The sequence below is a fragment of the Chelonia mydas genome, chromosome 2 (genome assembly GCF_015237465.2).
Source record: "Chelonia mydas isolate rCheMyd1 chromosome 2, rCheMyd1.pri.v2, whole genome shotgun sequence".
Classification (NCBI taxonomy): Eukaryota; Metazoa; Chordata; order Testudines; family Cheloniidae; genus Chelonia; species Chelonia mydas.
The window spans coordinates 138,412,870-138,436,320 of NC_057850.1; the positions used below are offsets into that span (position 1 = coordinate 138,412,870).

Genomic DNA, 23,451 nt, shown 5'->3' on the forward strand with positions numbered 1-23,451 from the left:
CCAAGTATCCTGGCTCCCAGACCTTTATTCTGTTCAATAGGGCATATTTCCAACCCCACTGCTAGAGGTCTGCAGGAGGGAAGCTTCATTACTCCTATGTGCTGTAAGATTCTTAGAAGAGAAACCACTTTTCTCTTGTGGTTATTAGCTGCACTGGAGTAGGGTTCCATCTGAGTAATTGCATCAACCACCTGGGGGCTGTCATGAATCTAAATAAGTGGATTTATTTATTTATTTATTTATTTGCACACATGTGTTAAGCATCCAGCAGTTCCCACTGACTTCAATGGGAGCTGCTGGATACCAAGCACTTTTGAAAGTCAGGTCAATTATTAAGGTACTGAACTATGGATTTCAGAGCCTAGCTTTAGACATTCCATATTTTACAATTTTGTTCTGAGTCTCTGGAAGTCATTTGTGGTCTGATTTTTCAAAGGTGCAGTGCACCTTCATCACCCACTAGCTTAAATGTGAGCTGGGGTTGCTCAGCACTACAGAAAACCAGCCAATTAATACTGTACACTTAGCTCACCATAGCAGATGATTAGCAAAATTTAAACTTCAGAAGTTAACTCTGAGATTGGATTTTAATCATCAAAATTGTAGAAACATAGAAATATAGGGCTGGATGGGACCTTGAGAGGTCACCTAGGCCAGCTCTCTGTGCTGAGGCAGGACCAAGTGAGCCTACAAACATCATCTCTGACAGGTGTTTGTCTAATCTCCAATAATGGGGATCCCGCAGCCTCCCTTGGAAGCCTATTCCAGTGCTAACTATCCTAATAGTTAGGAAGTTTTTCCTAATATCTAACCTAAATCTTCCCTGCTGCAGATTAAGCCCATTGCTTCTTGTCCTACTTTCAGTGGGCATGGAGAACAATTGATCTCTTTCCTCTTTAAAATAACCCATAACATGTTTGAAGACTGTTATCAGGTCCCCACCTCAGTCTTCTTTTCTCAAGACTAACCATGCCCAGTTATTTTTTTACCTTTTCTCATAGGTCAGGTTTTGTAAACCTTTTATCATTTTTGTTGCTGTCCTTTGGACTCTCTCCACTGTATTCAGATCCTTCCTAAAGTGTAGCGCCCAGAATTAGACAGGCTACTGCAGCTGAGGCCTCACCAGTGCAGTGCAGGGGGGACAATTACCTCCCATGTTTTACAACCCAGAATAATATTAGCCTTTTTAGCAACTGCATCACATTGTTGGCTCATATTCAATTTGTGATCCACTATTTCCTGGATCCACTGGGATCCTTTTCAGCAGTACTACCACCTAGCCAAGTATTCTGATTTTTGTATGTATTTGTACATTTGATTTTATCCTAAGTACAGTATTTTGCACTTGTCTTTATTAAGTTTAATCTTGTTGATTTCAGATCAATTCTCCAATTTGCCAAAGTTTTGTAAATCCTAATCATTCCCCCAAAGTGCTAGCTTGATGTCATCCACAGATTTTATAAGGACTTTCCACTCCATTATCCAAGTCATTAATGGAAATATTGAATAGTACAGACCCAGGATTGATCCCCTGCATGACTGTACTTAATAGAGTGCCTATATTTAGAAAAGGGAAGAAAGAGAACCCAGGGAACTACAGACCGGTCAGCCTCACTTCAGTCCCTGGCAAAATCATGGAGCAGGTCCTCTAGGAATCCATTTTGAAGCACTTTGAGGAGAGGAAAGTAATCAGGAATAGTCAACATGGATTCACCAAGGGCAAGTCATGCCTGACCAACCTGATTGCCTTTTATGTTGAGGTAACTAGCACTGTGGATATGGGGAAAGCAGTGGATGTGATATATCTTGACTTTAGCAAAGCTTTTGATACAGTCTCCCACAGTATTCTTGCCAACAAGTTAAAAAAGTATGGATTGGATGAATGGATTATAAGGTGGATAGAAAGCTGGTTAGAGTGTCAGGCTCAAATGGGTAGTGATCAACGGCTTGATGTCTAGTTAGCAGCTGGTATCAAGCAGAGTGCTCCCAGGGGTCGCTCCTGGGGCCAGGTTTTTTCAACATCTTTATTAATGATCTGGATCAGCAAGTTCGCAGATGACACTAAGCTGGGGGGGTGGGGGGAGAAATAGATAGGCTGGAGTATAGGGATAGGGTCCAGAGTGACCTCGACAAATTGGAGGATTGAGCCAAAAGAAATCTGATGAGGTTCAACAAGGACAAGTGCAGAGTCCTGCACTTAGGAAGGAAGAATCCCATGCACCGCTACAGGCTGGGGACTGACTGGTTAAGCATCAGTTCCTCAGAAAAGGACCTGGGGATTACAGTGGACGAAAAGCTGGGTATGAGTCAACAGTGTGCCCTTGTTGCCAAGAAGGCCAACAGCATATTGGGCTGTATTAGTAGGAACACTGCCAGCAGATCGAGGGACCTGATTTCATCTCTATTCGGCACTGGTGAGGCCACACCTGGAGTATTGCATTCAGTTTTGGGCCCCCCACTACAGAAGGGATGTGGACAAATTGGAGAGAGTCCAGCGGAGGGCAACGGAAATGATTAGGGGGCTGGGGCACATGACTTATGAGGAGAGGCTGAGGGAACTGGGGTTATTTAGTCTACAGAAGAGAAGAGTGAGGGGAGATTTGATAGCAGCCTTCAACTACCTGTAGGCTGTTTTCAGAGGTAGCAGATGAAAGAAAAAGGAGCAGTGGTCTCAAGTTGCAGTGGGGGAGGTCGAGGTTGGATGGAAACACTATTTCATTGGGAGGGTGGTGAAACACTGGAGTGGGTTACCTAGGGAGGTGGTGGAATCTCCATCCTTAGAAGTTTTTAAGGCCCAGCTTCACAAAGCCCTGGCTGGGATGATTTAGTTGGAGTTGGTCCTGCTTTGAGCAGGGGATTGGACTAGATGACCTCCTGAGGTCTCTTCCAACCCTAATATTCTATGATTCTAATATGTCCTCCCAGTCTGACATCAAACCATTGATAACTGTTGTTTGTGTAGTCTTTCAACCAGCTGTGCACCCACTATATTGTAAATTCATCTTGATCACACTTCCCTAGTTTGCTTATGAGAATGATGTGGGACTTTGCCAAAAGCCTTACTAAAATCTAGATATATCATGTCTACTCATTTCCCCCATCCACTAGGCCTATAATCTGTCAAAGAAGGAAATTAGGTTGGTTTGGAATGATTTGTTCCTTACAAATCCATTTTGGCTATTATGTATAACCTTATTATACTCTAGGTGCTTACAAATGTATTGCTTAATAATTTGTTTCATTATCTTTCCAGGTATCAAAGTTAGGCTGACTAGTCTATAATTCCTCGGGTACTCTTTTTCCCCTTTTAAATATAGGTACTAAGTTTGACCTTCTCCAGTCCTCTGGGACCTTGCCTATCCTCCATGAGTTCTCGAAGATAATTGCTCATGGTTCCGAGATTGCTTCAGCTAGTTCCTTATTTTTCAGGCCCTGCTCACTTTAATACAGCTAATTTATCTAAATATTCTTTAACTCCCCCCTGCCCCATTTTGGCTTATGTTCCTTTCCCCTTGTTAATATTGCATTAAGTATCTTTTTAGTGAAGACGGAAGCAAAATAGGCATTAAACACCTCAGCTTTGTTGATGTCATCAGTTTTTAGCTCTCCTTCCTTGGTAAGCAGAGGACCTACATTTTCCTTCATCTTTTGCTATCTCCCAATGTATTTAAAGAACTTCTTATTGTCTTTTATGTCCATTGGTAGATGTAACTCATTTTGTGTCTTAGCCTTTCTGATTTTGTCCCTGCACGTTTATGCAATTCTTTTGTCTTCCTCCTTAGCAATATGTCCATGTTTCCTCTTTTTATAGGATTCCTTTTTTATTTTCAGGTCATTAAATAGCTCCTGATGGAGCCATGTTGACCACTTACTATTCTTCCTATCTTTCCTTCACATCAGGTTAGTTTGCAGTTGTGCCTTTAATTCTATTTCCTGAAGAAACTGCCAGCTCTCCTGTACTCCTTTCTCCCTTAGATTTTCTTCCCATGGGACTTTACCTCCCAGTTCTGTGAGTTTGTTAATTTCTGCTTTTTTATAAGTCTGCTTTCCCTTTTTTCTGCTGCTCTCACTCCTTCCTTTCCTTAGAATCATGAAATCTATAATTTCATGATCATTTTTATCCAAATTGCTATCAGATTAGTAACCAATTCCTCCCTGTTGGTCAGAATCAAGTCTAAAATGTCTGTCCCTCTGATTACGTCCTCCACTTTCTGAAACAAAAAATTGTCCTCAGTACATTCCAAGAACTTACTGGAGATGTTGTATTTTGCCATATTACTTCTCCAACAGATATCTGGGTAGCTAAAGTCCCCCAGTGCTACCAGGTCTTGTGTTTTGGATATTTCTATTATTTGTCCTAGAAATGCCTCATCTACTCCCTCTTCCTGATTTGGTGGTCTATAGTAGACCACTTACCATGATGTCAGCCCCCGCCCCCTTAACTGCTTTTTTTCCTTATCCAGAGATTTTCTAATGGTCTGACTCTCACATCTATCTGGATTTCATAACAAGTGTATATATTCCTGCTCTAATACAACATCTCCTTTCCCCCACCCCCCATCCTTCCTGAAGAAGTTATAACCTTTTATGTAATATTCCAGTCATGAGATTTATCCCACCACATTTCTATAGTGCCAATGAAGTTATAATATAGTTTGTGGACTAAACAGGACCAATTTTTCCTGTTTATTCCCCATACTCCTTGCATTTGTGTTTAGACATCTACAGTATTGAGATTATCCCTCTTGTTGCTCCCTCCTTTATCCCTCTTGTTGCTCCTGTGACCCTATTCTAATTTTCCATTCCCTTCACCCTCCTCAACATTTAGCTCTCTGTTAAGGTCACCTACCTTTGGCTTTTGTGATCTGCTCCATTTGAACCAAGTTTAAAGCCTTTATTGTTAGGCTGAGAGAGAGAAAGAGAGATGGTTCTCAGCATACCTAGAATTGTGAGTCACCTTGTTACCCCCCTGCCTCCCTCATGAGGAAGACTTTCTTGTGCTTAACTGACTGTCAGCTCTTTGACGCCACCAGCCTGTTACCTACCCAAACACTCTCTCCTGGGTTCTGCCAGACCTTACTTTGCTTTACAGGTTAACACTAGGTAGATCCCAAGGCCCTCTGAAGTGTTGTTCTGTAGTGTTCAGCCCCTTATGCAGTGTGCATTCACAAACACCAGGTCTGCTGTTCCCAGCAGAAGAGTGTATGCAGCACCTTGTATGATTCAACACAGGATCAGCAACTTGCTTAATATCACAGCGTTTAAATATATTTATAGCGATTAAAAGGATAAGTGTATTACCAAAGATGCAAGGTTCAAGTGAGTGAGTAAGGATATTGGAATCAAAACATTAATATAAAAGAAAATCATCATATGCTTTCGAGAGACTAAACTTAACTATCAGGTTAACCTCCTGTCTAATGAAGTTTCTCTCACCCAAAGCCTTTTACAGTATCTTCAACCAAGGTCAGCTGAGATCTTGTTTTCCTAAATGTAAACACACTGTTAGTTTACTTCCTAAGTGCAGGATACAGGGTGCCTTCTTTGCCTTTCACTTATATCTCCAAAATTCATTGTCTGTACTCAGTCAAGATGATGACCTCTGGCTTATTTTCCTATGTGCTGCTTCTCTATTGAGTTCACATCTTTCTCTTGGCTCTGTAAGCTAGCACAATGAATATCTATTTGCATGCAATGCTTAATTTACATCTTGACAGAAAAAGTTTGTCAACTCTGCATTGACTTTAAAACTTACATAGTATCTGTATGTACATTTCACTATGATATTACTGTCCAGTGTGACCTTGCTTTCATTTAAGACCTCACATAATGTTATCTTGGGAACCAGAGGGTACATACCAGAATCACAACATTCCTGTAGCCCCCTTGTCAGTTGGCATTAGGGGTTCTTGGGTCAAAGTATTCTAAGATGCTCTTGGTTAGGTGGATCCTATCTATTCTCAGCAGTCCTCCTTCCCAGAACAGCACTCCATGGTTGAGGAAACCAAAGCCCTCCTGTGGACACTATCTTCACAGCTGTGCATTCATCTGCAAGATGTGCGTGTCCCTACCTGGGCCCTTACCCTCAACTGGGAGGATGGAGGAGAACACCTCCTGCAACCCCTGCACCCTGCACCTTTCTCCCAGAGCCCTATAGTCACTGCTGATCTGTCCAGGGCCATACCTGGCAGTATCGTTAGTGCCCACCTGGATGAGCAGTACGTGGTAGTGGTCAGAGGGATGATGAGCCTCAGCTACCTTTCTGTAACATATTGGATGTGGGCTCCTGGCAGGCAGCATGCCTCCCAGAACATCACATGAGGTTGGCATGCCTCTGTCCCCCTCAGAAGGGATTTCCTGTCTACTACCATTCTACATATCTTCTATTGGGCATGGTGGCTGTGAGTGTCCTAACCTTGTTGGCTGGGGGCAAGTGGTGCCTGCTCCTCACCTCCTGTTGCCAGTACAGCATGTCAGTTCTTGACCTTGGACAGGGAACCTGGGTGGAGAGTGGAGCGCCATCTACCGCCTGTGGTGGCCAGCAGTGAGTCTCCTCCCCACAGACCCAGCGCTGCTGTACTCACCTGTAGTTGGCCGGCATCCTCCGTCCCACAGACACTTTTCACACTGGGTGGTTCCCCCCTGCAGGGTTTCCTTTGGCCAGGGACATTCAGGCTGCATTCCCAGCAAGTCAAGACCAGGACCTGGGTAGACGCCTGTCCAGCCAAGGCCCACACAGGTATGGGCAGAGGAGGACCTAGCAGAGATGGTGGCAAAATACCATTTTCTTCTCATTGCAGGTTCTTCCTTGTAGAGTACCTACAAGTTAAGTGGAGGGAGGTGTGACCCCCTGACCCCCTGGGGTAGAGTCTGGACTATGGGACTCTCTGGATCATAGTACCTCTCATATTGCTCTGCTAGTGACAATCAGCCCCTTCAGACTTCACTCTTAGACATCCATTAGTATGTGAAGGCACACCCAAAGTTGCATGAAGGCTCTCACGGCTTTCATGAACTATACATAGAGAAATCCCCCCAGCCCCAGCCTTGCACCCCAGAAATGTACCATCTTATACTGCTCAAGACCTTCCCTTGAACAATGCAAGCTCATTAATTTGTTTGCCACTTTGTCAAAGTATAGTGGACAGGCACCAACCTTTGTAATCTGAGCAAATTCCCTAAGGACTTAAGACAAACTCATTGGTAAAGATAAAACATTAAAATAAGTTTAACTACAAAAAGGTAGATTTTAAGTGATTATAAGTGTTAGGCATAGAGGTCAGAGTTGATTATATGAGAAATAAAAGGTAAAATCACAGTCTAAATCCTAAATTTTATCAAACTAAGCAAGATTTGAATCAAGCAGTTTTTCTCACACCACTAGGCATTGTAAGCAGTTCACAGTTCTTAATACACAGGCTGAATTCCCTGCTCAGGCTGGGACCAATCTCCCCAGTTCAAAGTCTTTTCTTCCAAACGGTCTTATTGCCTTAAGAATACGTGGGGGAGGAGAGAGATGGATTCATGATGCCACTGCCCCTTATTTTATACTCTCAGTTCATGTGCCTGGAAAAATACTGAATCCAATATGGAGTCAAGCATCACATGTCCTGATACGTTGCTGAGTTACGGAGTTAAGCAATCCCCATTGTTAGAGCTTGAGCAACTGTCTCTTATTGAATTGTAGATCTACTATTTACAGTTCTCTTTCTGGTCAATGGCTAGGTGTGGGTCAGTGCCTTTGTTGCCACTGGAGAGCTAGCTGTAGGCATCTCCCAGACTCACAATATATTTCAATAACAACATGGAGCAAAATCTCATAACTCCATATACAATGATGATATAAAAATGAGGAGTCCCTGTGGCACCTTAGAGACTAACAAATTTATTTGGGCATAAGCTTTCTACCCACCTGGGGAAGTGAATAAACAGATTGACAGAGCCAGAAGGGTACCCAGAAGTCACCTACTATAGGACAGGCCCAACAAAGAAAGTAACAGAACATGACTAGCTGTCGCCTACAGCTCCCAGCTAAAACTTCTCCAGTGCATCATCAAGGATCTACAACCTATCCTGAAGGATGATTCCTCACTCTCACAGACTTTGGGAGGCAGGCCAGTCCTCGCTTACAGACAGCCCCCCAACCTGAAGCAAATACTCACCAGCAACTACAGACCACAAAACAAAAACAGTAACCCAGGAACCAATCCCTGCAACAACCCCATTGCCAACTCTGTCCGCATATCCATTCAAGGGACACCATCATAGGACACACATCAGCCATACCATCAGGGACTCGTACACCTGCACATCTACCAATGTGATATATGCTATTCAGTTGCCAGCAATGCCCCTCTGCCATGTATATTGGCCAAAGTGGACAGTTTCTACACAAAAGAATAAATGGACACAAATCAGACATCAAGAATTGTAACATTTAAAAACCAGTAGGAGAGCACTTCAATCTCCCTGGACACTCAATAACAGACTTAAAAGTGGCCATTCTTCAACCAAAAAACTTCAAAAACAGACTTCAACGAGAAACTGCAGAACTGGAATTAATTTGCAAACTGGACACCATCAAATTAGGCCTGAATAAAGACTGGGAGTGGCTGGGTCACTACAAAAAGTAATTTTCCCTCTGTTGATACTCACACCTTCTTGTCAACTGTTGGGAATGGGCCACCTCCACCATGATTGAATTGGCCTCATTAGCACTACAAAAAGTAATTTTTCCTCTGTTGATATTCACCCCTTCTTGTCAACTCTTCGGAATAGGCCACTTCTACCTTGATTGAATTGGCCTTGTTAGCACTGACCCCCACTTGGTAAGGCAACTCCCATCTTTTCATGTTCTGTAATATGTTTTTTATATATATATATATATATATATATATATATATATATATATATATATATATATACACACTTGCCTACTGTATTTTTCACTCCATGCATCTGATGAAGTGGATTTTAGCCCATAAAAGCTTATGCCCAAATTCATTTGTTAGTCTTTAAGGTGCTACAAGGACTCCTCGTTGTTTTTGCTAACCTGGCTACCCCTCTGAAACCAATGATGATACACATATTTTGATAGAACGATGAGTTTCAGCAAATCATGCCTTTTCATAGGATACCTTACAAGGCATTCTTTGTTCAAAATATCTAACCATATACAAGTGGTGAATGTGGGGGCTACAGGGTGCTATTTTGAGGTACAATATGTCACAGCTCCCCCCTTATTTTACTGCAAGAGTATTAGTCACTGACTAACTGAAAGGCAGTGTGTATTAGGGTACTCTTGACTTTTAACAACATAACTCCCAAGTGTTGCCAAACATTGTATTTTTACCCACATAGGCTTTTGCAAAGTTTTGTGCATCTTTTAACACTTTGTGTACCAGTCTAATGACCTCAAAAGTTAGCAAGTGTGTTGTCTCTGGGTTGCTAGAAAGCCTCTCTCTCTAACATTGGTGTCAAATTCCTTATCACAGAGGGGTGTTTATAAGTATCTTTGTCATATCACAACTTTTGTCTAGACAGTCTGGTTCTGAGGTTGGTTGGTTCAATACCCATTGTGTCATTTACCTCCTTCCTGAACCTTTTCCTATAATCAGTTACTGCCTTTTCTTTCCCTTCAGTGTTCCCTTCTGCATGGGTTTTTTAATCTAATCATCTTTCTGGGATTTTGGTACATCATAGTCTGGTGAGAAGGGTTCTGGGGGATCCTGCCTATTGGCTGGCCCTTTGTGGAGCTGTCTCCCAACCCCAGGGTTATGCACATGCAAAAAGCCCATTTCCCCTCATGGAGTTAAACTGTAAGCCTTACTCCCAGGACTGCATCCTTCCCTAGAAGGTTGCGATTTGTGATTTCTGGGTTAAGAGTGTCTGCTCTTTGACCAGATATTTTTGTCTCCAGCAGCATTTTCTTAGCTGCTTACCAGCCCAGGGGAAGCTCCCCTATCCTTTGCTGTCCAGGTCAATTTGCATGTCACCGACACCTTCTCTCTGCATCCTGGCTTAAAGAGAATCTGCACCCTATCTTAAAGAGACATTGTTTTTCATGTGAAAGTCCATGGCAGGTTCAGGTAATAACCATGGTTACAGAATACACAGTAACTATCAGCATCATTTACTGGAATGAGGAAATGACATCAGCTATTATTACTTTGTTTTAAAAAGTCCCAGAAGAGACAGATGTGATTGTGAAGTATTCCCTCTTAGTCTAGAGGTGGAATTTGTAGGACATTTAATCTTATGCTAAGTTTTAGAAAAATAGTTTTCCTATGTATAGAGAATGGATTACATATTTTTCCCCCTAAAGGACAGTGGCAAGATTAAAGATCATGTACAGGATTCTTCCTTTCTTGGGCTAGAAGGAGGGATATTGGCATATTTCCAACAGGATCGTGCTTTCCAAGAAATAGAGCTTTACAGTTTGCAGCAGGTCATATGTTTAGAAATCTGCTCTTAATTCCTGAATGCCTAAGTGCTGGAAGACATATGGTATATTTCTAAATACAATTTAATTCAATAGTTATGTTTCCATTGGTGAACTGAAATGTAGTTTATTGGCTAAAAATATAGCTGGTGCAAACGCGACTGAATAGGACAATAACAACAGAAAAGCAGTTTAAGTCTTATTGTCTCTTAGTTTAGTAGCCTGTAAAGACCTGATCCATTGCAGAAGGCATCTATTGACTTCTGTATCAGGCCCCAAATGTGTTTTTTTTCCTTTTTTTTATTCCCCCCCCCCTTTTTTTTTACTAGCCTGTAAGAATGAAAAGTGTTTTAAAAATGATACCATTTTTTTTTATTGACACAACAACACACATGGACATATTCTTTGTTTGAAAATATTATTTCCTAACTGAAGTACAACAGATTTTACAAATCAAGCAAATGTGAATCCTTTTTGGGTAAATTGTAATTAGAGTTGTGCAAAATAAAGGACAGATTTTCTATTTCAGTTTGTGCCAAAAACACCTCCATTCAACTTTTGATAATCCCACATCTCCTGAGATGTCTCTTTTCTGCATAATTCAGGCAATGTCTCTTTTTGTTGCACCAAATAATATGAAAGCACTGACAGCAAGGATTGCTCAAATTGTGTTCCTTTCAACTTTTGAGCAAAAGTGGAATTTCAGGCACTATTGGATACGCAGTATCTTAGAAAATTTTCTTTGTCCTAACTCAGGCACAGCCACAATTTAGCCATTGGTGGGAGCTGACCAGCTGACCCCTAAGGGTATATAAGGAGGAAGTCAGGGTTTGCACTAATTAGCTCAATTAGGATTTACCTCAATTACCATCAGCGGTATTACACGTACTTCAATTTTTTTTTTGATTCATGTTCTATTATATTAAATGTACATATATTAAGATTTTCTTTACAATACCATTTATCTTTGTATAGAAGGCTCTTTTGATTAGCATCCCCCTCCCTTGTTCTGTAACCATGCAGTTTTTAATATAAGCTGCTCTTGTTTAGTAGTTGCACCTTTACCATGCACATTTACCTCTCAAGCTTCTGGGGAAAATAATCCTATTCAATAGATCCCACTTTCTTTTGTAGCTGCCTTTGATTTAAACCCATAGGAGAAAGAAATTACATTTACTATAAAAGATAGTTTATAAAGGAAACTATATAATATTCTATCAGTTGCTGGGTAGATAATGATGCTTGAAAATGTAAACTGCAATATGGTTCATTGAGGTGGTCACTTATCTGAATAACAATGTGTTAACAGTGACCTTTCACCCTGCTTGAAATAATGGTTTGAAAATTTAAAGTGTGGTTTTATTCTGAAAAGAGACTGTATAAGTGACAACTTCTGGCTGAACAGGTCTTTTTCTTCTGTGCATTTAGAGTCATACGTACTGACTTGAGTGACACATACATTTTTACCTCTTTTATAGTCTTATTATAGTATAGCACAGCTCCACAGGTAATAAAGATTGCACTAGGTTCTGTTTCTTCTTGTGTATCATTAACATATTGTCCAACTGCCCAAGTTTGGCTTTGGCAGTCCCTGCTCTGTGGTTTTGAACTCAGTCCCAGGGACTCTTCAGTGCTGCCCAAATCAGCTCTCGAGGAGTTGTTGGTTTTTTAAAGTTATGTACATGCCACTAGACGGCAATGTACAGAGTAGGAAGGCAGCAAGCTGAGTGAAGCTTCCTGTGGCTTTCTGCATCCAGGACCAAATTAAGTTAATACCAGGCCTTCTTCTGGTTCCATCCTTATGGCCTAGCACTCCCCTGGAGTGACAGAGACAGGCATCCCTCCTCATGGCAGTAACGATAGAGGCACGTACAGGCCAGCTGTGCTCTTTAGGTTGCCCATAGACTGACTCTACTGCAGACCCTGATTCCTGGCAGTACCCACCCCCTTGAGGGCACCTCCTAGGGAACTTAGGGCCCAGTTTCTCACAGTACTTCTGATGAAACCCAAACAATAGATCGTCTCTACCAGTTCCCAATGCTGCTCCTATGGACCATCACCTTCCCAGTCTACCAGGTATTGGAGCTTTCCCCTAACTCAATGAGAGTCGAGGATTCACTGGACCAAGTATTCCTCCTGTCTGCAGTCTGTTACAGGTGGCAGGTTGGAGTGGGTTGGGTATGGATTCGTGGTGAAGGGATTTAAAAGTGAGATGTGAATGAGGGGGTGGATCTTCCAGGATACGAAAAGCTGTAATCTGAAGGCCACTGTGTTTACCTGCTCTATAATCTTGAAGGGGTCCAGTTTGTTATAGTCTGGTTTGGTAGATGGGTGCCTTGATTTAAGGTGCTGGGCAGAGAATCACACCTTCTCCTCATGGCCATATTGGAGGCAGCCTGACAGTCTAGTACTGCATGGTGTTTATAGGCTTCTTTGGTAGACTGCAAGTGTTGTCTGAGCTCCTGGTGCACCTTGTGTAACTGGGATGCTAAATCTGCAGCGGCCATGAGGGGGTAACTTAAGGCTAAGCCTGGGTGGAAGTGGTGGTGAAAGCCATCATTCCCAAAGAATGGGCTATGTTGGGTTGAGGCATGGATTGCATTTGTAATATGCAAATTCTGTGTAGCACAGGCTGGAAAGCCAGTCATTCTGGTAGTTACTTAGACAGCAGATTGACACTCTCTGTTCACACATTAGCCTGTGGGTAATAGGCAGATGAGGTGAGGTATTCAATGCCAGGGAGTCTGAGAAATTCCCATCAGAGTTGAGAGATGAACTAGGATACCAGTCTTTTGAACAGCTCATTAATAAGTGGTAAGAAGTACTGGATTTGGATTAAAGAAAAGGAGTACTTGTGGCACCTTAGAGACTAACCAATTTATTGGAGCATAAGCTTTCGTGAGCTACAGCTCACTTCATCGGATGCATACTGTGGATTGTAATCTTCTTCAGAGTTTGGTAGTCCACACAAGGGAGAGGCCTTTCTTCACCACAGAGAAGATAGGAGCCCCACTGGGGACAAGGAGGGGCTCTGCAAGTTAGCTACAGAGTGCCTGCAATTCCAGTTTGGAGAAGGAGAAGATGTGCCCAAACGGAACCTCTGCTCCCAGCTGGAGGTCAATGAGGCAGTCGTAGCTGCAAGAGAGCAGTAGGATGTCTGATTTCTTTGTGTCAAACACATCCCTCCTGTAACACCTGAAGTGCATCTTCAACTATGCTCGTGACTCGGGTCATCAAAGATTGCCCGCATAGCTCTAACAAAGTCTCAAATTGTGCTAGAAGTAAGCTTGATTTTTCCAGGAGCAGAGACACCGTACCTCAGGCCGCCCCCATAAGCAGGCTGATATCATTCCCACCTGGGCTTGGTCAGTGGAGTATGACTATGGGTGTAGGAGAAATAGGGTCTGACGCTGATTTAGGAACCCACAAAATTTGTGGTGATTGCGACTGAACTTGTCCGGCAGAGGGAGGTTGGGCTCGCAGGAAGCCGGGATTGGAGCTGAAGGCAGCATGGCTTGAGCTTGCAAGATCATATTCTACACCTCCAGGATGGCAACCTGGGCTTGCAAGGTCTTTGTGGCTTCCACTATCCCCATCAGAGATATTGACCTTTGTAGGATCCATGCTCCCCATATCAGCTCTAGTTTCCTTATTGTTGGTGTCTTTTGGGCTGCTCAAACTATCAGCGTCCAGACTGTGGGTGATGTTGCCTAGTGGTTGGAGCACGAGCCTGTAGACAGGAATAGGTGCCCAAACTCAGAGCTAAAGTCAGAGGCTAGATGCCAGAGCTGAGGGACAGAGCTGAAATCAGAAGTCAGGAATCAGAGCCAAAGGTCAGAGTCGGGTTACCTGGCATGAACGAAGGCAGGCGCAGGGCTGGAACAAGTTGGGGGCAAGGCTGGGAACAAGCAGGCCTAGGAGTTGTCACAGCCATGGATGAATGCTTTGAGCAGATACCAAGCTGCTGCTGGGTTTAAGAGTTGGTCTGCTGACTTTTCCCACCAATTAGACAGTGTAGCCAATCAGGCAGCCTACTACAGTATATCTGTGCTTGTGAGGTTGGCCAGACACAGCTCTGCCACAGGCCCTGATTCCTGTCACCTGTCTGCATGCTCTGCCCAATGCCAGCTCTCCAGTAGAATACCTCCAGCCAGCACAGTTGGAGCATGAGCCTCCTTAATACTTCAGAAAAAGAGGGAGTGAGAGAGAGAGACTGAAAGGGGGCAAAACTGAGTTTGATAGAAAAAGGCACAGTGTTGTGAGGATCACCGACAGAAAAATAACAATCACAGAAGAAAGGAAGAAAGACCTAAATATTGGAGAGAGAATAGGATCTTAACAACAGGAGAGAAAAATAGAAGATCTCATTGGGAGAAGAGAAAATGATGCTTTCGGTAGGACAATCCCCATGTACTTTCTGAGAGGGGGCAAGAAAGGAGAAAAGCCCCATGTGTTTTCAGGGGAAGGCCCCCGGAGAGAAGAAAAGACTTTGTCTTCCCCCTCCCGAGAAATGTAGATGTTGGAGAAGAAGAAAGAGGCATGACATTTTCCCATTACGATCTCATTATTAGAATAGGCCTGCCATCCTCCCATGTGAACAATCTTGAGAGGGCTTCTCTTCCAGAAAACATCCACTGATAGGGAAAGCATACACCTTCTCTCCTATACCCCTAAAGTCTTCAGTTCAGTGTGAAAAAGAAAATAATGAATATAATAATATGAAAGGTACAAAGTTTGGGGGGATGAATATACTGTAGCTATTAACACTATACTATTTTAAAGGTACTTAATACAGAAAAAGTCCTACAGTAGGGTTAAATTCTGTCCTCAAATGTTCATGAGCAACTCCCACTGGCTTATCCTAGAGCAAAATTTGGGCAATTTCATCTTCTATATTACAAAGTTCTGTTGGAAAGAGCCCTCCATACTGATAAATTTCAGGTCTCCATGCAATATCTGGGCATATATAAACTATTTTTTCTTGGACAAGAATCACCCTTTTTCTGAAACTCCAAAATGACTCAATAAATTTTCTCCAAATGAAAATATGAAATAACGTCTGACAGGATAATCTGAGCAAATCCACAGAATCCCCTGAGGTGGTGCTAGCATTAATACATTTCATGCAAATGGGAACAGCTTTCACAGCTTTCACCAGCTGGGCTCCTTTTTATCAAATCATAATCAGTGAAGTATCCATACAGGTGTTTGTGGATAGGTATACTATTTTTCAAGTTTGAGTCAGTGAACTATATGTACAAGTTTGTGTATTATATATATTATATATACATTTTAAAGATATTGTCCAGTAAGAGATTTACATGGATTTATCAAAGGTCAATAAAAACACTCAGACTGGATTTCGTAACATTTTTTATTCCTAAAGCATTTGAACATCTAAGCATACTGTCAGCAATGTTAATACTGCTTTTGGCACTGACCCTGCAATCAGATTTCTGTGTGTGAACCTTATGCTCCTGTGGAGTCCCACTGAAGACAGTGGGCTTCAACAGAGATGGAAGTATCAGCAGATCCGATTGCCGGGACCCAGCTTTAGTCGTTATTTTTTCTACAGTATACTTTCAGGAAAAATGAGGGACTCTAGGGAGTTGAGTGTTTGTGCAAGTAGAAACTGTTTTAGATCAGACATTGTACTGCTGAGAAGGGTTAAAAGAACAAGTGGGCTATTAGACTGTAGAAGTCCAACAGATAGTTTGAAATTCCTCCTTTTTCATACTGTAAATCTGTCTTGTGAGGTTTGTTCCTTTCTGCACACCATTAGTGGATATTGAGGACTAAACCTTCTACACTATACAAGTAGCTCAAGTTATATCCAGGTTGCTGAATCTACCCCTCCCCGCAGCCAGTAGTTTTTCTCCTGAGTATTAGAACATTTTGTAGGGATAATATGGCGGAGGGGAACTAACCTCATCTATTATATGGTAATGGAGGTCCAAGGTTATCTTTTACATCCATTACAGGTAAATAGAAACATTGAAGAGATATGCTGCAGATATAAATTGAAAACTGTCAATGGGGAGCAGTGTTTTCACTCCTATTAGCTTGTCATTCCTAAATGTACCTAAAAAACTGTTAATTTAGCTAAAGGAACAATACAACGTTTATTCCATAGAACTGAACATTGTGGTGTCTTTTAGGAACAGATGAAATATGACGGGTTTATCATTAAAAAAACCCTGATACTTGTGTATATGTATCACAAGTCTGCGTGAACTGTCTGCGTGAACTGTCTCATATATGATGGTATGGTATGTTGTAAAGGTTTCACCAACATAAGTTAGTGATTTCTGCATTACAAGTGGCCTATACAGGTCATCCCAAATGAGTGCCAGTAAAACATTTATATCACTAGATCATTAACTATTCAGTATATGCTCTTACATTTTACAGAAAAACAAATTTAGAAATATTTGAGTTTTTAAAATTATTATTGGTACTTTTATTCATCTCGTTCCATCTGTAATGCCAGGTGTGAGTGTGGATGTATATGTATATTAGGGCTGTCAATTAATCACAGTTAATGGATGCAATTAACGCAAAAAAAAAATTAACTAGATTAAAAATAGTCATGATTAATCACAGTTTTAATTGCACTGTTAAAACAATAATAGAACACCAATTTAAACTTCTTATAAATATTTTGGATGTTTTTCTACATTCTCAAATATATTGATTTCAATTACAATACAGAATACAAAGTGTACAGTGTTCACTTTATATTATTTTTATTACAAATATTTGTACTGTAAAAAAGATAAAAGAAATAGTATTTTTCAATTCACTTCAGACAAGTCCACTCAGTCCTATTTCTTGTTCAGCTACGCGCTAAGACAAACAAGTTTGTTTACATTTACAGGAGATAATGCTGCCTGCTTCTTATTTACAATGCCACCTAAAAGTGAGAACAGGCATTCGCATGGCGCTATTGTAGCCGGTATTGCCGGATATTTACATGCCAGATATGCTAAATATTTGTATGTCCTTCATGCTTCAATATATAGGCTTTAAAGTTTTTACATTGTTTTGTTTTTTAGTGCAGTTATGTACAAAAAATAATTCTACATTTGTAAATTGCACTTTCACAATAAAGAGCTTGCTCAACAGTACTTGTATGAGGTGAATTGAAAAAGACTATTGCATTTGTTTAGGTTTTTTACAGTGCAAATATGCGTAATCAAAAATAATAATAATATAAAGTGATCACTAGACACTTTGCATTCTGTGTTGTAATTGAAATCAATATATTTGAAAATGAAGAAAAACATCCAAAATATTTATAATAAATTTAAATTGATATTCTGTTATTGTTTATCAGTGTGATTAAAACTGTAATTAATCACAGCAATTTTTTTAATCTTGCGATTATTTTTAATAGTTTGACAGCCCAAGAGAGAGAGAGTTCATATAAAAATATTAGTAACTTCTGCAATTATAGGAACTAATAGTATAGTTTTAAGCTTTTTGAGGCAGGGACTTTTCTGTTTGCATAGTGCTAGCATATTGTGGGTGCTATTTGAAACAGAAAATTACTATTATGTATGACTTTTTTGCTGGTAGCACCCACAGTGTACTAGGTGCTGTGCAAACATAATGGCCTGATCCAACATTCCTTAGGTTATTAGCACTTTCCACATATAACTACTAATAAATAGAACTGGCTGGGAAACAAAATTTTTGATCCTTGAAAAATTTCAGTATTTCAGAAAAAAAAAAAAGATGAATCAAATGAAAAAGTCAAAATTTTTCATGGGACTGAAATTCTGAAATATTTTGTTTCATAAACACCCAAAATAAAATATGCTCCTCAGAATCCCATGTTCCACAGCAGCCAGCCTGAATGCCAAGTTTTCTATGCTCCATGGACTCAACCAGCCAGTCAGGCAGATGGCCAGCTTTCCAGTCTGGAAAGCCAGCTAGCCCAGCAAGCCAACCATCCAGGGTAATGGGCAGCCCACCCACCTGACTGCCATGTGGGAAGCTGAGGAGCCGGCCAGCTGGGGAACCGTCTGCCTGGGGAGCCAGGAAGCCCACCAGGAAGCCAGGTAGCCCAGAGAGCTAGTTAGTTGGGAAGCCAGCCAGCATGGAAAGGCAGCCAGCCTTTCCCAGGGGAGCTGGGTGACTGAGGTGCCAGGGATCCATGGAAAGCCAGCCTTCCAGTGGGACTGCCAGGGAGCCTCAGGAGCTGGGTGAGATGGTAGGAAGACAGCCAGCCTGCCTGTGTGCCTAGTTTCCATCAAAAGTTTCAAGGGTCCTGCAGAATATTTCAAGTCCATCAAATCAGCATTTTCTAATGGAAAACTGTTCAGTTGGAAATGTTTTGACCAGCTCTGTTACTAAAGTTATCTAGTTATGTGTATCAGAAATAGTGTTTTTCATCCAGCGTGGTGTGTTTTTTATTTATTTATTTTAAATATTTTTAGAATGAATTCTGGAAATGAATATAAAAAATCTTACACCTCTCTTAAGGGGCAGAGTTTTTTACAATTACTTTTCTCCTGCTCCACAGGTCAATATATCTAATGTGCTTTGCCTTTAAGAAATCATCAAGTTCTCAATCACGGTCAAGCTCATGGATTCTCGTTAGCTTCCGTAATCCTTACCAGAAAAGTACCATATTTTTATTTTCTCTGATATACAGATTTTTTTTTAATTTTGTTCCTTATTTCTTAGATCAGTCATTTTTATTCTCTAATTTCTCCTAAATGTTTTTCTTCCTTGCCAGAATAAATGTGTTGTATCAATTTTTTATTTGGTTTTATTTTTTGTAAAGAGGAAAACAAAATATTTTAAAGTGTATTGAAAGTTTTATTTGATGTATTGTTAAAACCAAAGTTATCTTGCTCTCAAAGGCTCCCCCTTCAGCAGTCCCTTTCTTTTCATCACAGCAATTAGGCACATACTTAACTACTTTGGTATCTGATCCTGTGCTTTTAAGTCAATGGGAGCTTTACCATTGATTTAAGTGGCCACAAGATCAATCCCTTGCTGAATAGGAATAGACTGATGTATGTGCTTCTCAGGGCCTAATTTAGTATATTACACTCAGATTAGAAATTGCTGTTTTTTATAACCAAAACGCAAATTGTGTGTTCAGTAACTGCTGTCTTTACAGTCTCCTCATGATGCGCAGAAGTGCAGAATTCTAATTCATGTCTGCATAAATATCAATATAATTTGCCTTATTTCAACACTGAAAAAATAACAACGATTTTGAATTTTGAAAAAAATATACTTTCTCTGGATGATGTATAGAGGAAATTCTAGCAATTTCAAGCAAATATCAGAATATGTATCAACTATACATGACATATTTTTTTCTCCGACTCTTTTCAGAGCCAAATTTTGTGTCATCCTATGACATTGGAAACTTCACCTACTTCTTCTTCCGAGAGAATGCAGTAGAGCATGACTGTGGGAAAACAGTCTTTTCGCGGGCTGCTCGGGTCTGTAAAAATGATATTGGGGGCAGATTTTTGCTAGAGGACACCTGGACAACGTTTATGAAGGCTCGTTTGAACTGCTCTCGCCCTGGAGAAATTCCGTTTTACTACAATGAATTACAAAGCACTTTCTTCCTGCCAGAATTGGACTTAATCTATGGGATCTTTACGACTAATGTGTATGTAACTTACATAATATTTGTTAATTTTTCTGTTATATTCAGAGTAACGTCTAAGGCTCTCAAGATCCCCTCAGGTTCTACATGTGGAAGGGATATTGTATAAACATGAGCAGACTGTCTTTCAGACAATCAGAATCTACAATGAGTTAGGTCCTTAATGGGCTCCAAGAGATCCAGAAATGATGAGCAGGTTGCCTGTTACAGTAATTCAGATGAGGTTTTAGCATACTTGATGCTAATTGCCTGTGTACAAATGGATAATATGAAACTTACTTTCTTTCATCTACTAGTTTTTGTTTTTTGCAATAAGCCTGACAAGCATAAGGAGTCAAAGTGCTTTTTTGTCATAGTTGTAAATCCAAACTGCTATACTGCTTGTTCAGTCGTTGGCAGGTTTGATCCCCAGGGATTATTTTCTCTTCCCGATACATTTGAACAATAACAATTTGAAGCTTAAACAGCAGATTTGCTTTCTAAAGCCTTGTTTGAACAACAGAGTAAGTTAGAAGAAATAAATTCTATGTGGACCACTTGTCAGCACTTTTCCCCACAGTGGAAGTTTGTGTAACTGTCTGCCTGCTTCATTATCTATCCATTTATCTAACATTGTGAAAAAAGGACAAATCAGGAGTTTAATTCCATGAGTTATGTGTATTGTTAAAAGAGTAATTCCAAACCTTAATTCACTGTTAGCTGTTGGGCATTCAATTTATTTTGCTTCTGCTAAAAGCATTTTTATAAATATTTTAAAACCCCCAAATACTGCAGTTCTTTTTGGAGATAGTTTTATTTATGTTTTTATGCCAACACAAAGTTGTAATTTGCAGCTGAGTCCCATTTTAGGTTCTCGTAGTTACTGTATACAGATCTATATTGTTTACACTATGCAGAATTAGCACACTGTTGTACTTTATGTCTCATTTTCAACATGAAAATAGGAGAATGGTATAACTGGGTTGGCCAGGGTTTAACTCTTTGAGTCAGTGAGTTTATAGAGCGTTCAGTTCAAGTTACCTCCTTATGGGCTTATTTTGCCAGCCAGTGGGCACTTTGTTGGGCATAGTGATAGTGTTGTGTGGAAGATGTGGGCTTGAGTGCAGATCTCTTGGTTTCTGATCCTGCAAGAACTTGGGAGTATTTCAAAGGGAACAGACTTAGCCCCTGTCACAATATGACTGGCTGATTAGAAAAGGAGAAATATTGATGGAAAGTGAGATCTAATCTAATCGCCTTTTATGATAAGATTACTGGTTCTGTGGATGAAGGGAAAGCAGTGGATGTATTGTTTCTTGACTTTAGCAAAGCTTTTGACACGGTCTCCCACAGTATTCTTGTCAGCAAGTTAAGGAAGTATGGGCTGGATGAATGCACTATAAGGTGGGTAGAAAGCTGGCTAGATTGTCGGGCTCAACGGGTAGTGATCAATGGCTCCATGTCTAGTTGGCAGCCGGTGTCAAGTGGAGTGCCCCAGGGGTCGGTCCTGGGGCCGGTTTTGTTCAATATCTTCATAAATGATCTGGAGGATGGTGTGGATTGCACTCTCAGCAAATTTGCGGATGATACTAAACTGGGAGAAGTGGTAGATACGCTGGAGGGGAAGGATAGGATACAGAAGGACCTAGACAAATTGGAGGTTTGGGCCAAAAGAAATCTGATGAGGTTCAATAAGGATAAGTGCAGAGTCCTACACTTAGGATGGAAGAATCCAATGCACCGCTACAGACTAGGGACCGAATGGCTAGGCAGCAGTTCTGCGGAAAAGGACCTAGGGGTGACAGTGGACGAGAAGCTGGATATGAGTCAGCAGTGTGCCCTTGTTGCCAAGAAGGCCAATGGCATTTTGGGATGTATAAGTAGGGGCATAGCGAGCAGATCGAGGGACGTGATCGTTCCCCTCTATTCGACACTGGTGAGGCCTCATCTGGAGTACTGTGTCCAGTTTTGGGCCCCGCACTAGAAGAAGGATGTGGATAAATTGGAGAGAGTCCAGCGAAGGGCAACAAAAATGATTAGGGGTCTAGAGCACATGACTTATGAGGAGAGGCTGAGGGAGCTGGGATTGTTTAGTCTGCAGAAGAGAAGAATGAGGGGGGATTTGATAGCTGCTTTCAACTACCTGAAAGGTGGTTCCAAAGAGGATGGCTCTAGACTGTTCTCAATGGTAGCAGATGACAGAACGAGGAGTAATGGTCTCAAGTTGCAATGGGGGAGGTTTAGATTGGATATTAGGAAAAACTTTTTCACTAAGAGGGTGGTGAAACACTGGAATGCGTTACCTAGGGAGGTGGTAGAATCTCCTTCCTTAGAGGTTTTTAAGGTCAGGCTTGACAAAGCCCTGGCTGGGATGATTTAACTGGGAATTGGTCCTGCTTCGAGCAGGGGGTTGGACTAGATGACCTTCTGGGGTCCCTTCCAACCCTGATATTCTATGATTCTATGATTCTATGAGATGCCCTTCTTATTTGGAATAATGGTGGCTTTGATGTGTGAAATGAAGTATGTAAAAGAACAGGATTGGGAGGCAGGAATTTCTTAGTTTCAGTCGAAGCTCCGTAAATATTCTGGACAAGCCATTTTACCCATTATTATTACCCATCCAGTGAAGTGAGCTGTAGCTCACGAAAGCTGATGCTCAAATAAATTTGTTAGTCTCTAAGGTGCCACAAGTACTCCTTTTCTTTTTACCCATTTTTAGATTTCCCATCTAAAAAGTGGGGATGATGATACTTTCAGTATGTGTCATATGGGGGTGTAGTAAGAATGGCTAGTTAATGTTTATAAAGTGCTTTGACGATGAAGAGCTTGATTGCAGTAGTGAGCAAGTTGCCACCTCTTATATTCATTGGGGCTGCTGCAAATTTTCAAGGATTTACTCTCCCACCCTTGACTGCTAGGCCAGAACAGCTTTTAAGTCCAACCAGGATGCCAGTGGTGTGCTGCTGTGAGCATTTGAATCCTGTCCCTGACCACTTTCTGGCTGGGCCCACCCATGTTGTGAAGTACTAATAGAGTTGCAGAGTTAATGAGGGGAAATGTTGCTTTTTGTGGACAGTTAATTGATTCCTTGATGTCTTCATTTATCTCTGTTTTTATTTTGTTTTTCAGGAACAGCATAGCTGCCTCAGCAGTTTGTGTTTTCAACTTGAGTGCCATAACTCAGGCCTTCAGCGGACCATTCAAATATCAGGAGAACTCCCGCTCTGCCTGGCTGCCTTACCCCAATCCCAACCCTAATTTCCAGGTACTTACACAGAAGGGGAGGGCACTAGTCCACAACAGTCTTCTTTAAAATGTAGCACAGTTTAAAGGTATCAAAGTATAGACTGTGAGACAAGTCATTGGAGTTCTGTATCTGGAGCCAGTCCAG

General features: G+C 41.2%; 1 protein-coding gene across 2 annotated transcripts in view; it reads left to right on the forward strand.

Annotated features, from left to right (window-relative positions):
- Nucleotides 1-23,451, forward strand: part of SEMA5A (semaphorin 5A) — a 616,581-nt gene that overhangs the window by 388,582 nt on the left and 204,548 nt on the right. For both annotated transcript variants that reach the window (XM_007057800.4, XM_043540272.1), the window contains exons 8-9: nucleotides 19,796-20,081; nucleotides 23,190-23,325. In XM_007057800.4, coding sequence (XP_007057862.2) covers nucleotides 19,796-20,081; nucleotides 23,190-23,325 — 422 coding nt within the window. The remainder of the gene's footprint in view (nucleotides 1-19,795; nucleotides 20,082-23,189; nucleotides 23,326-23,451) is intronic.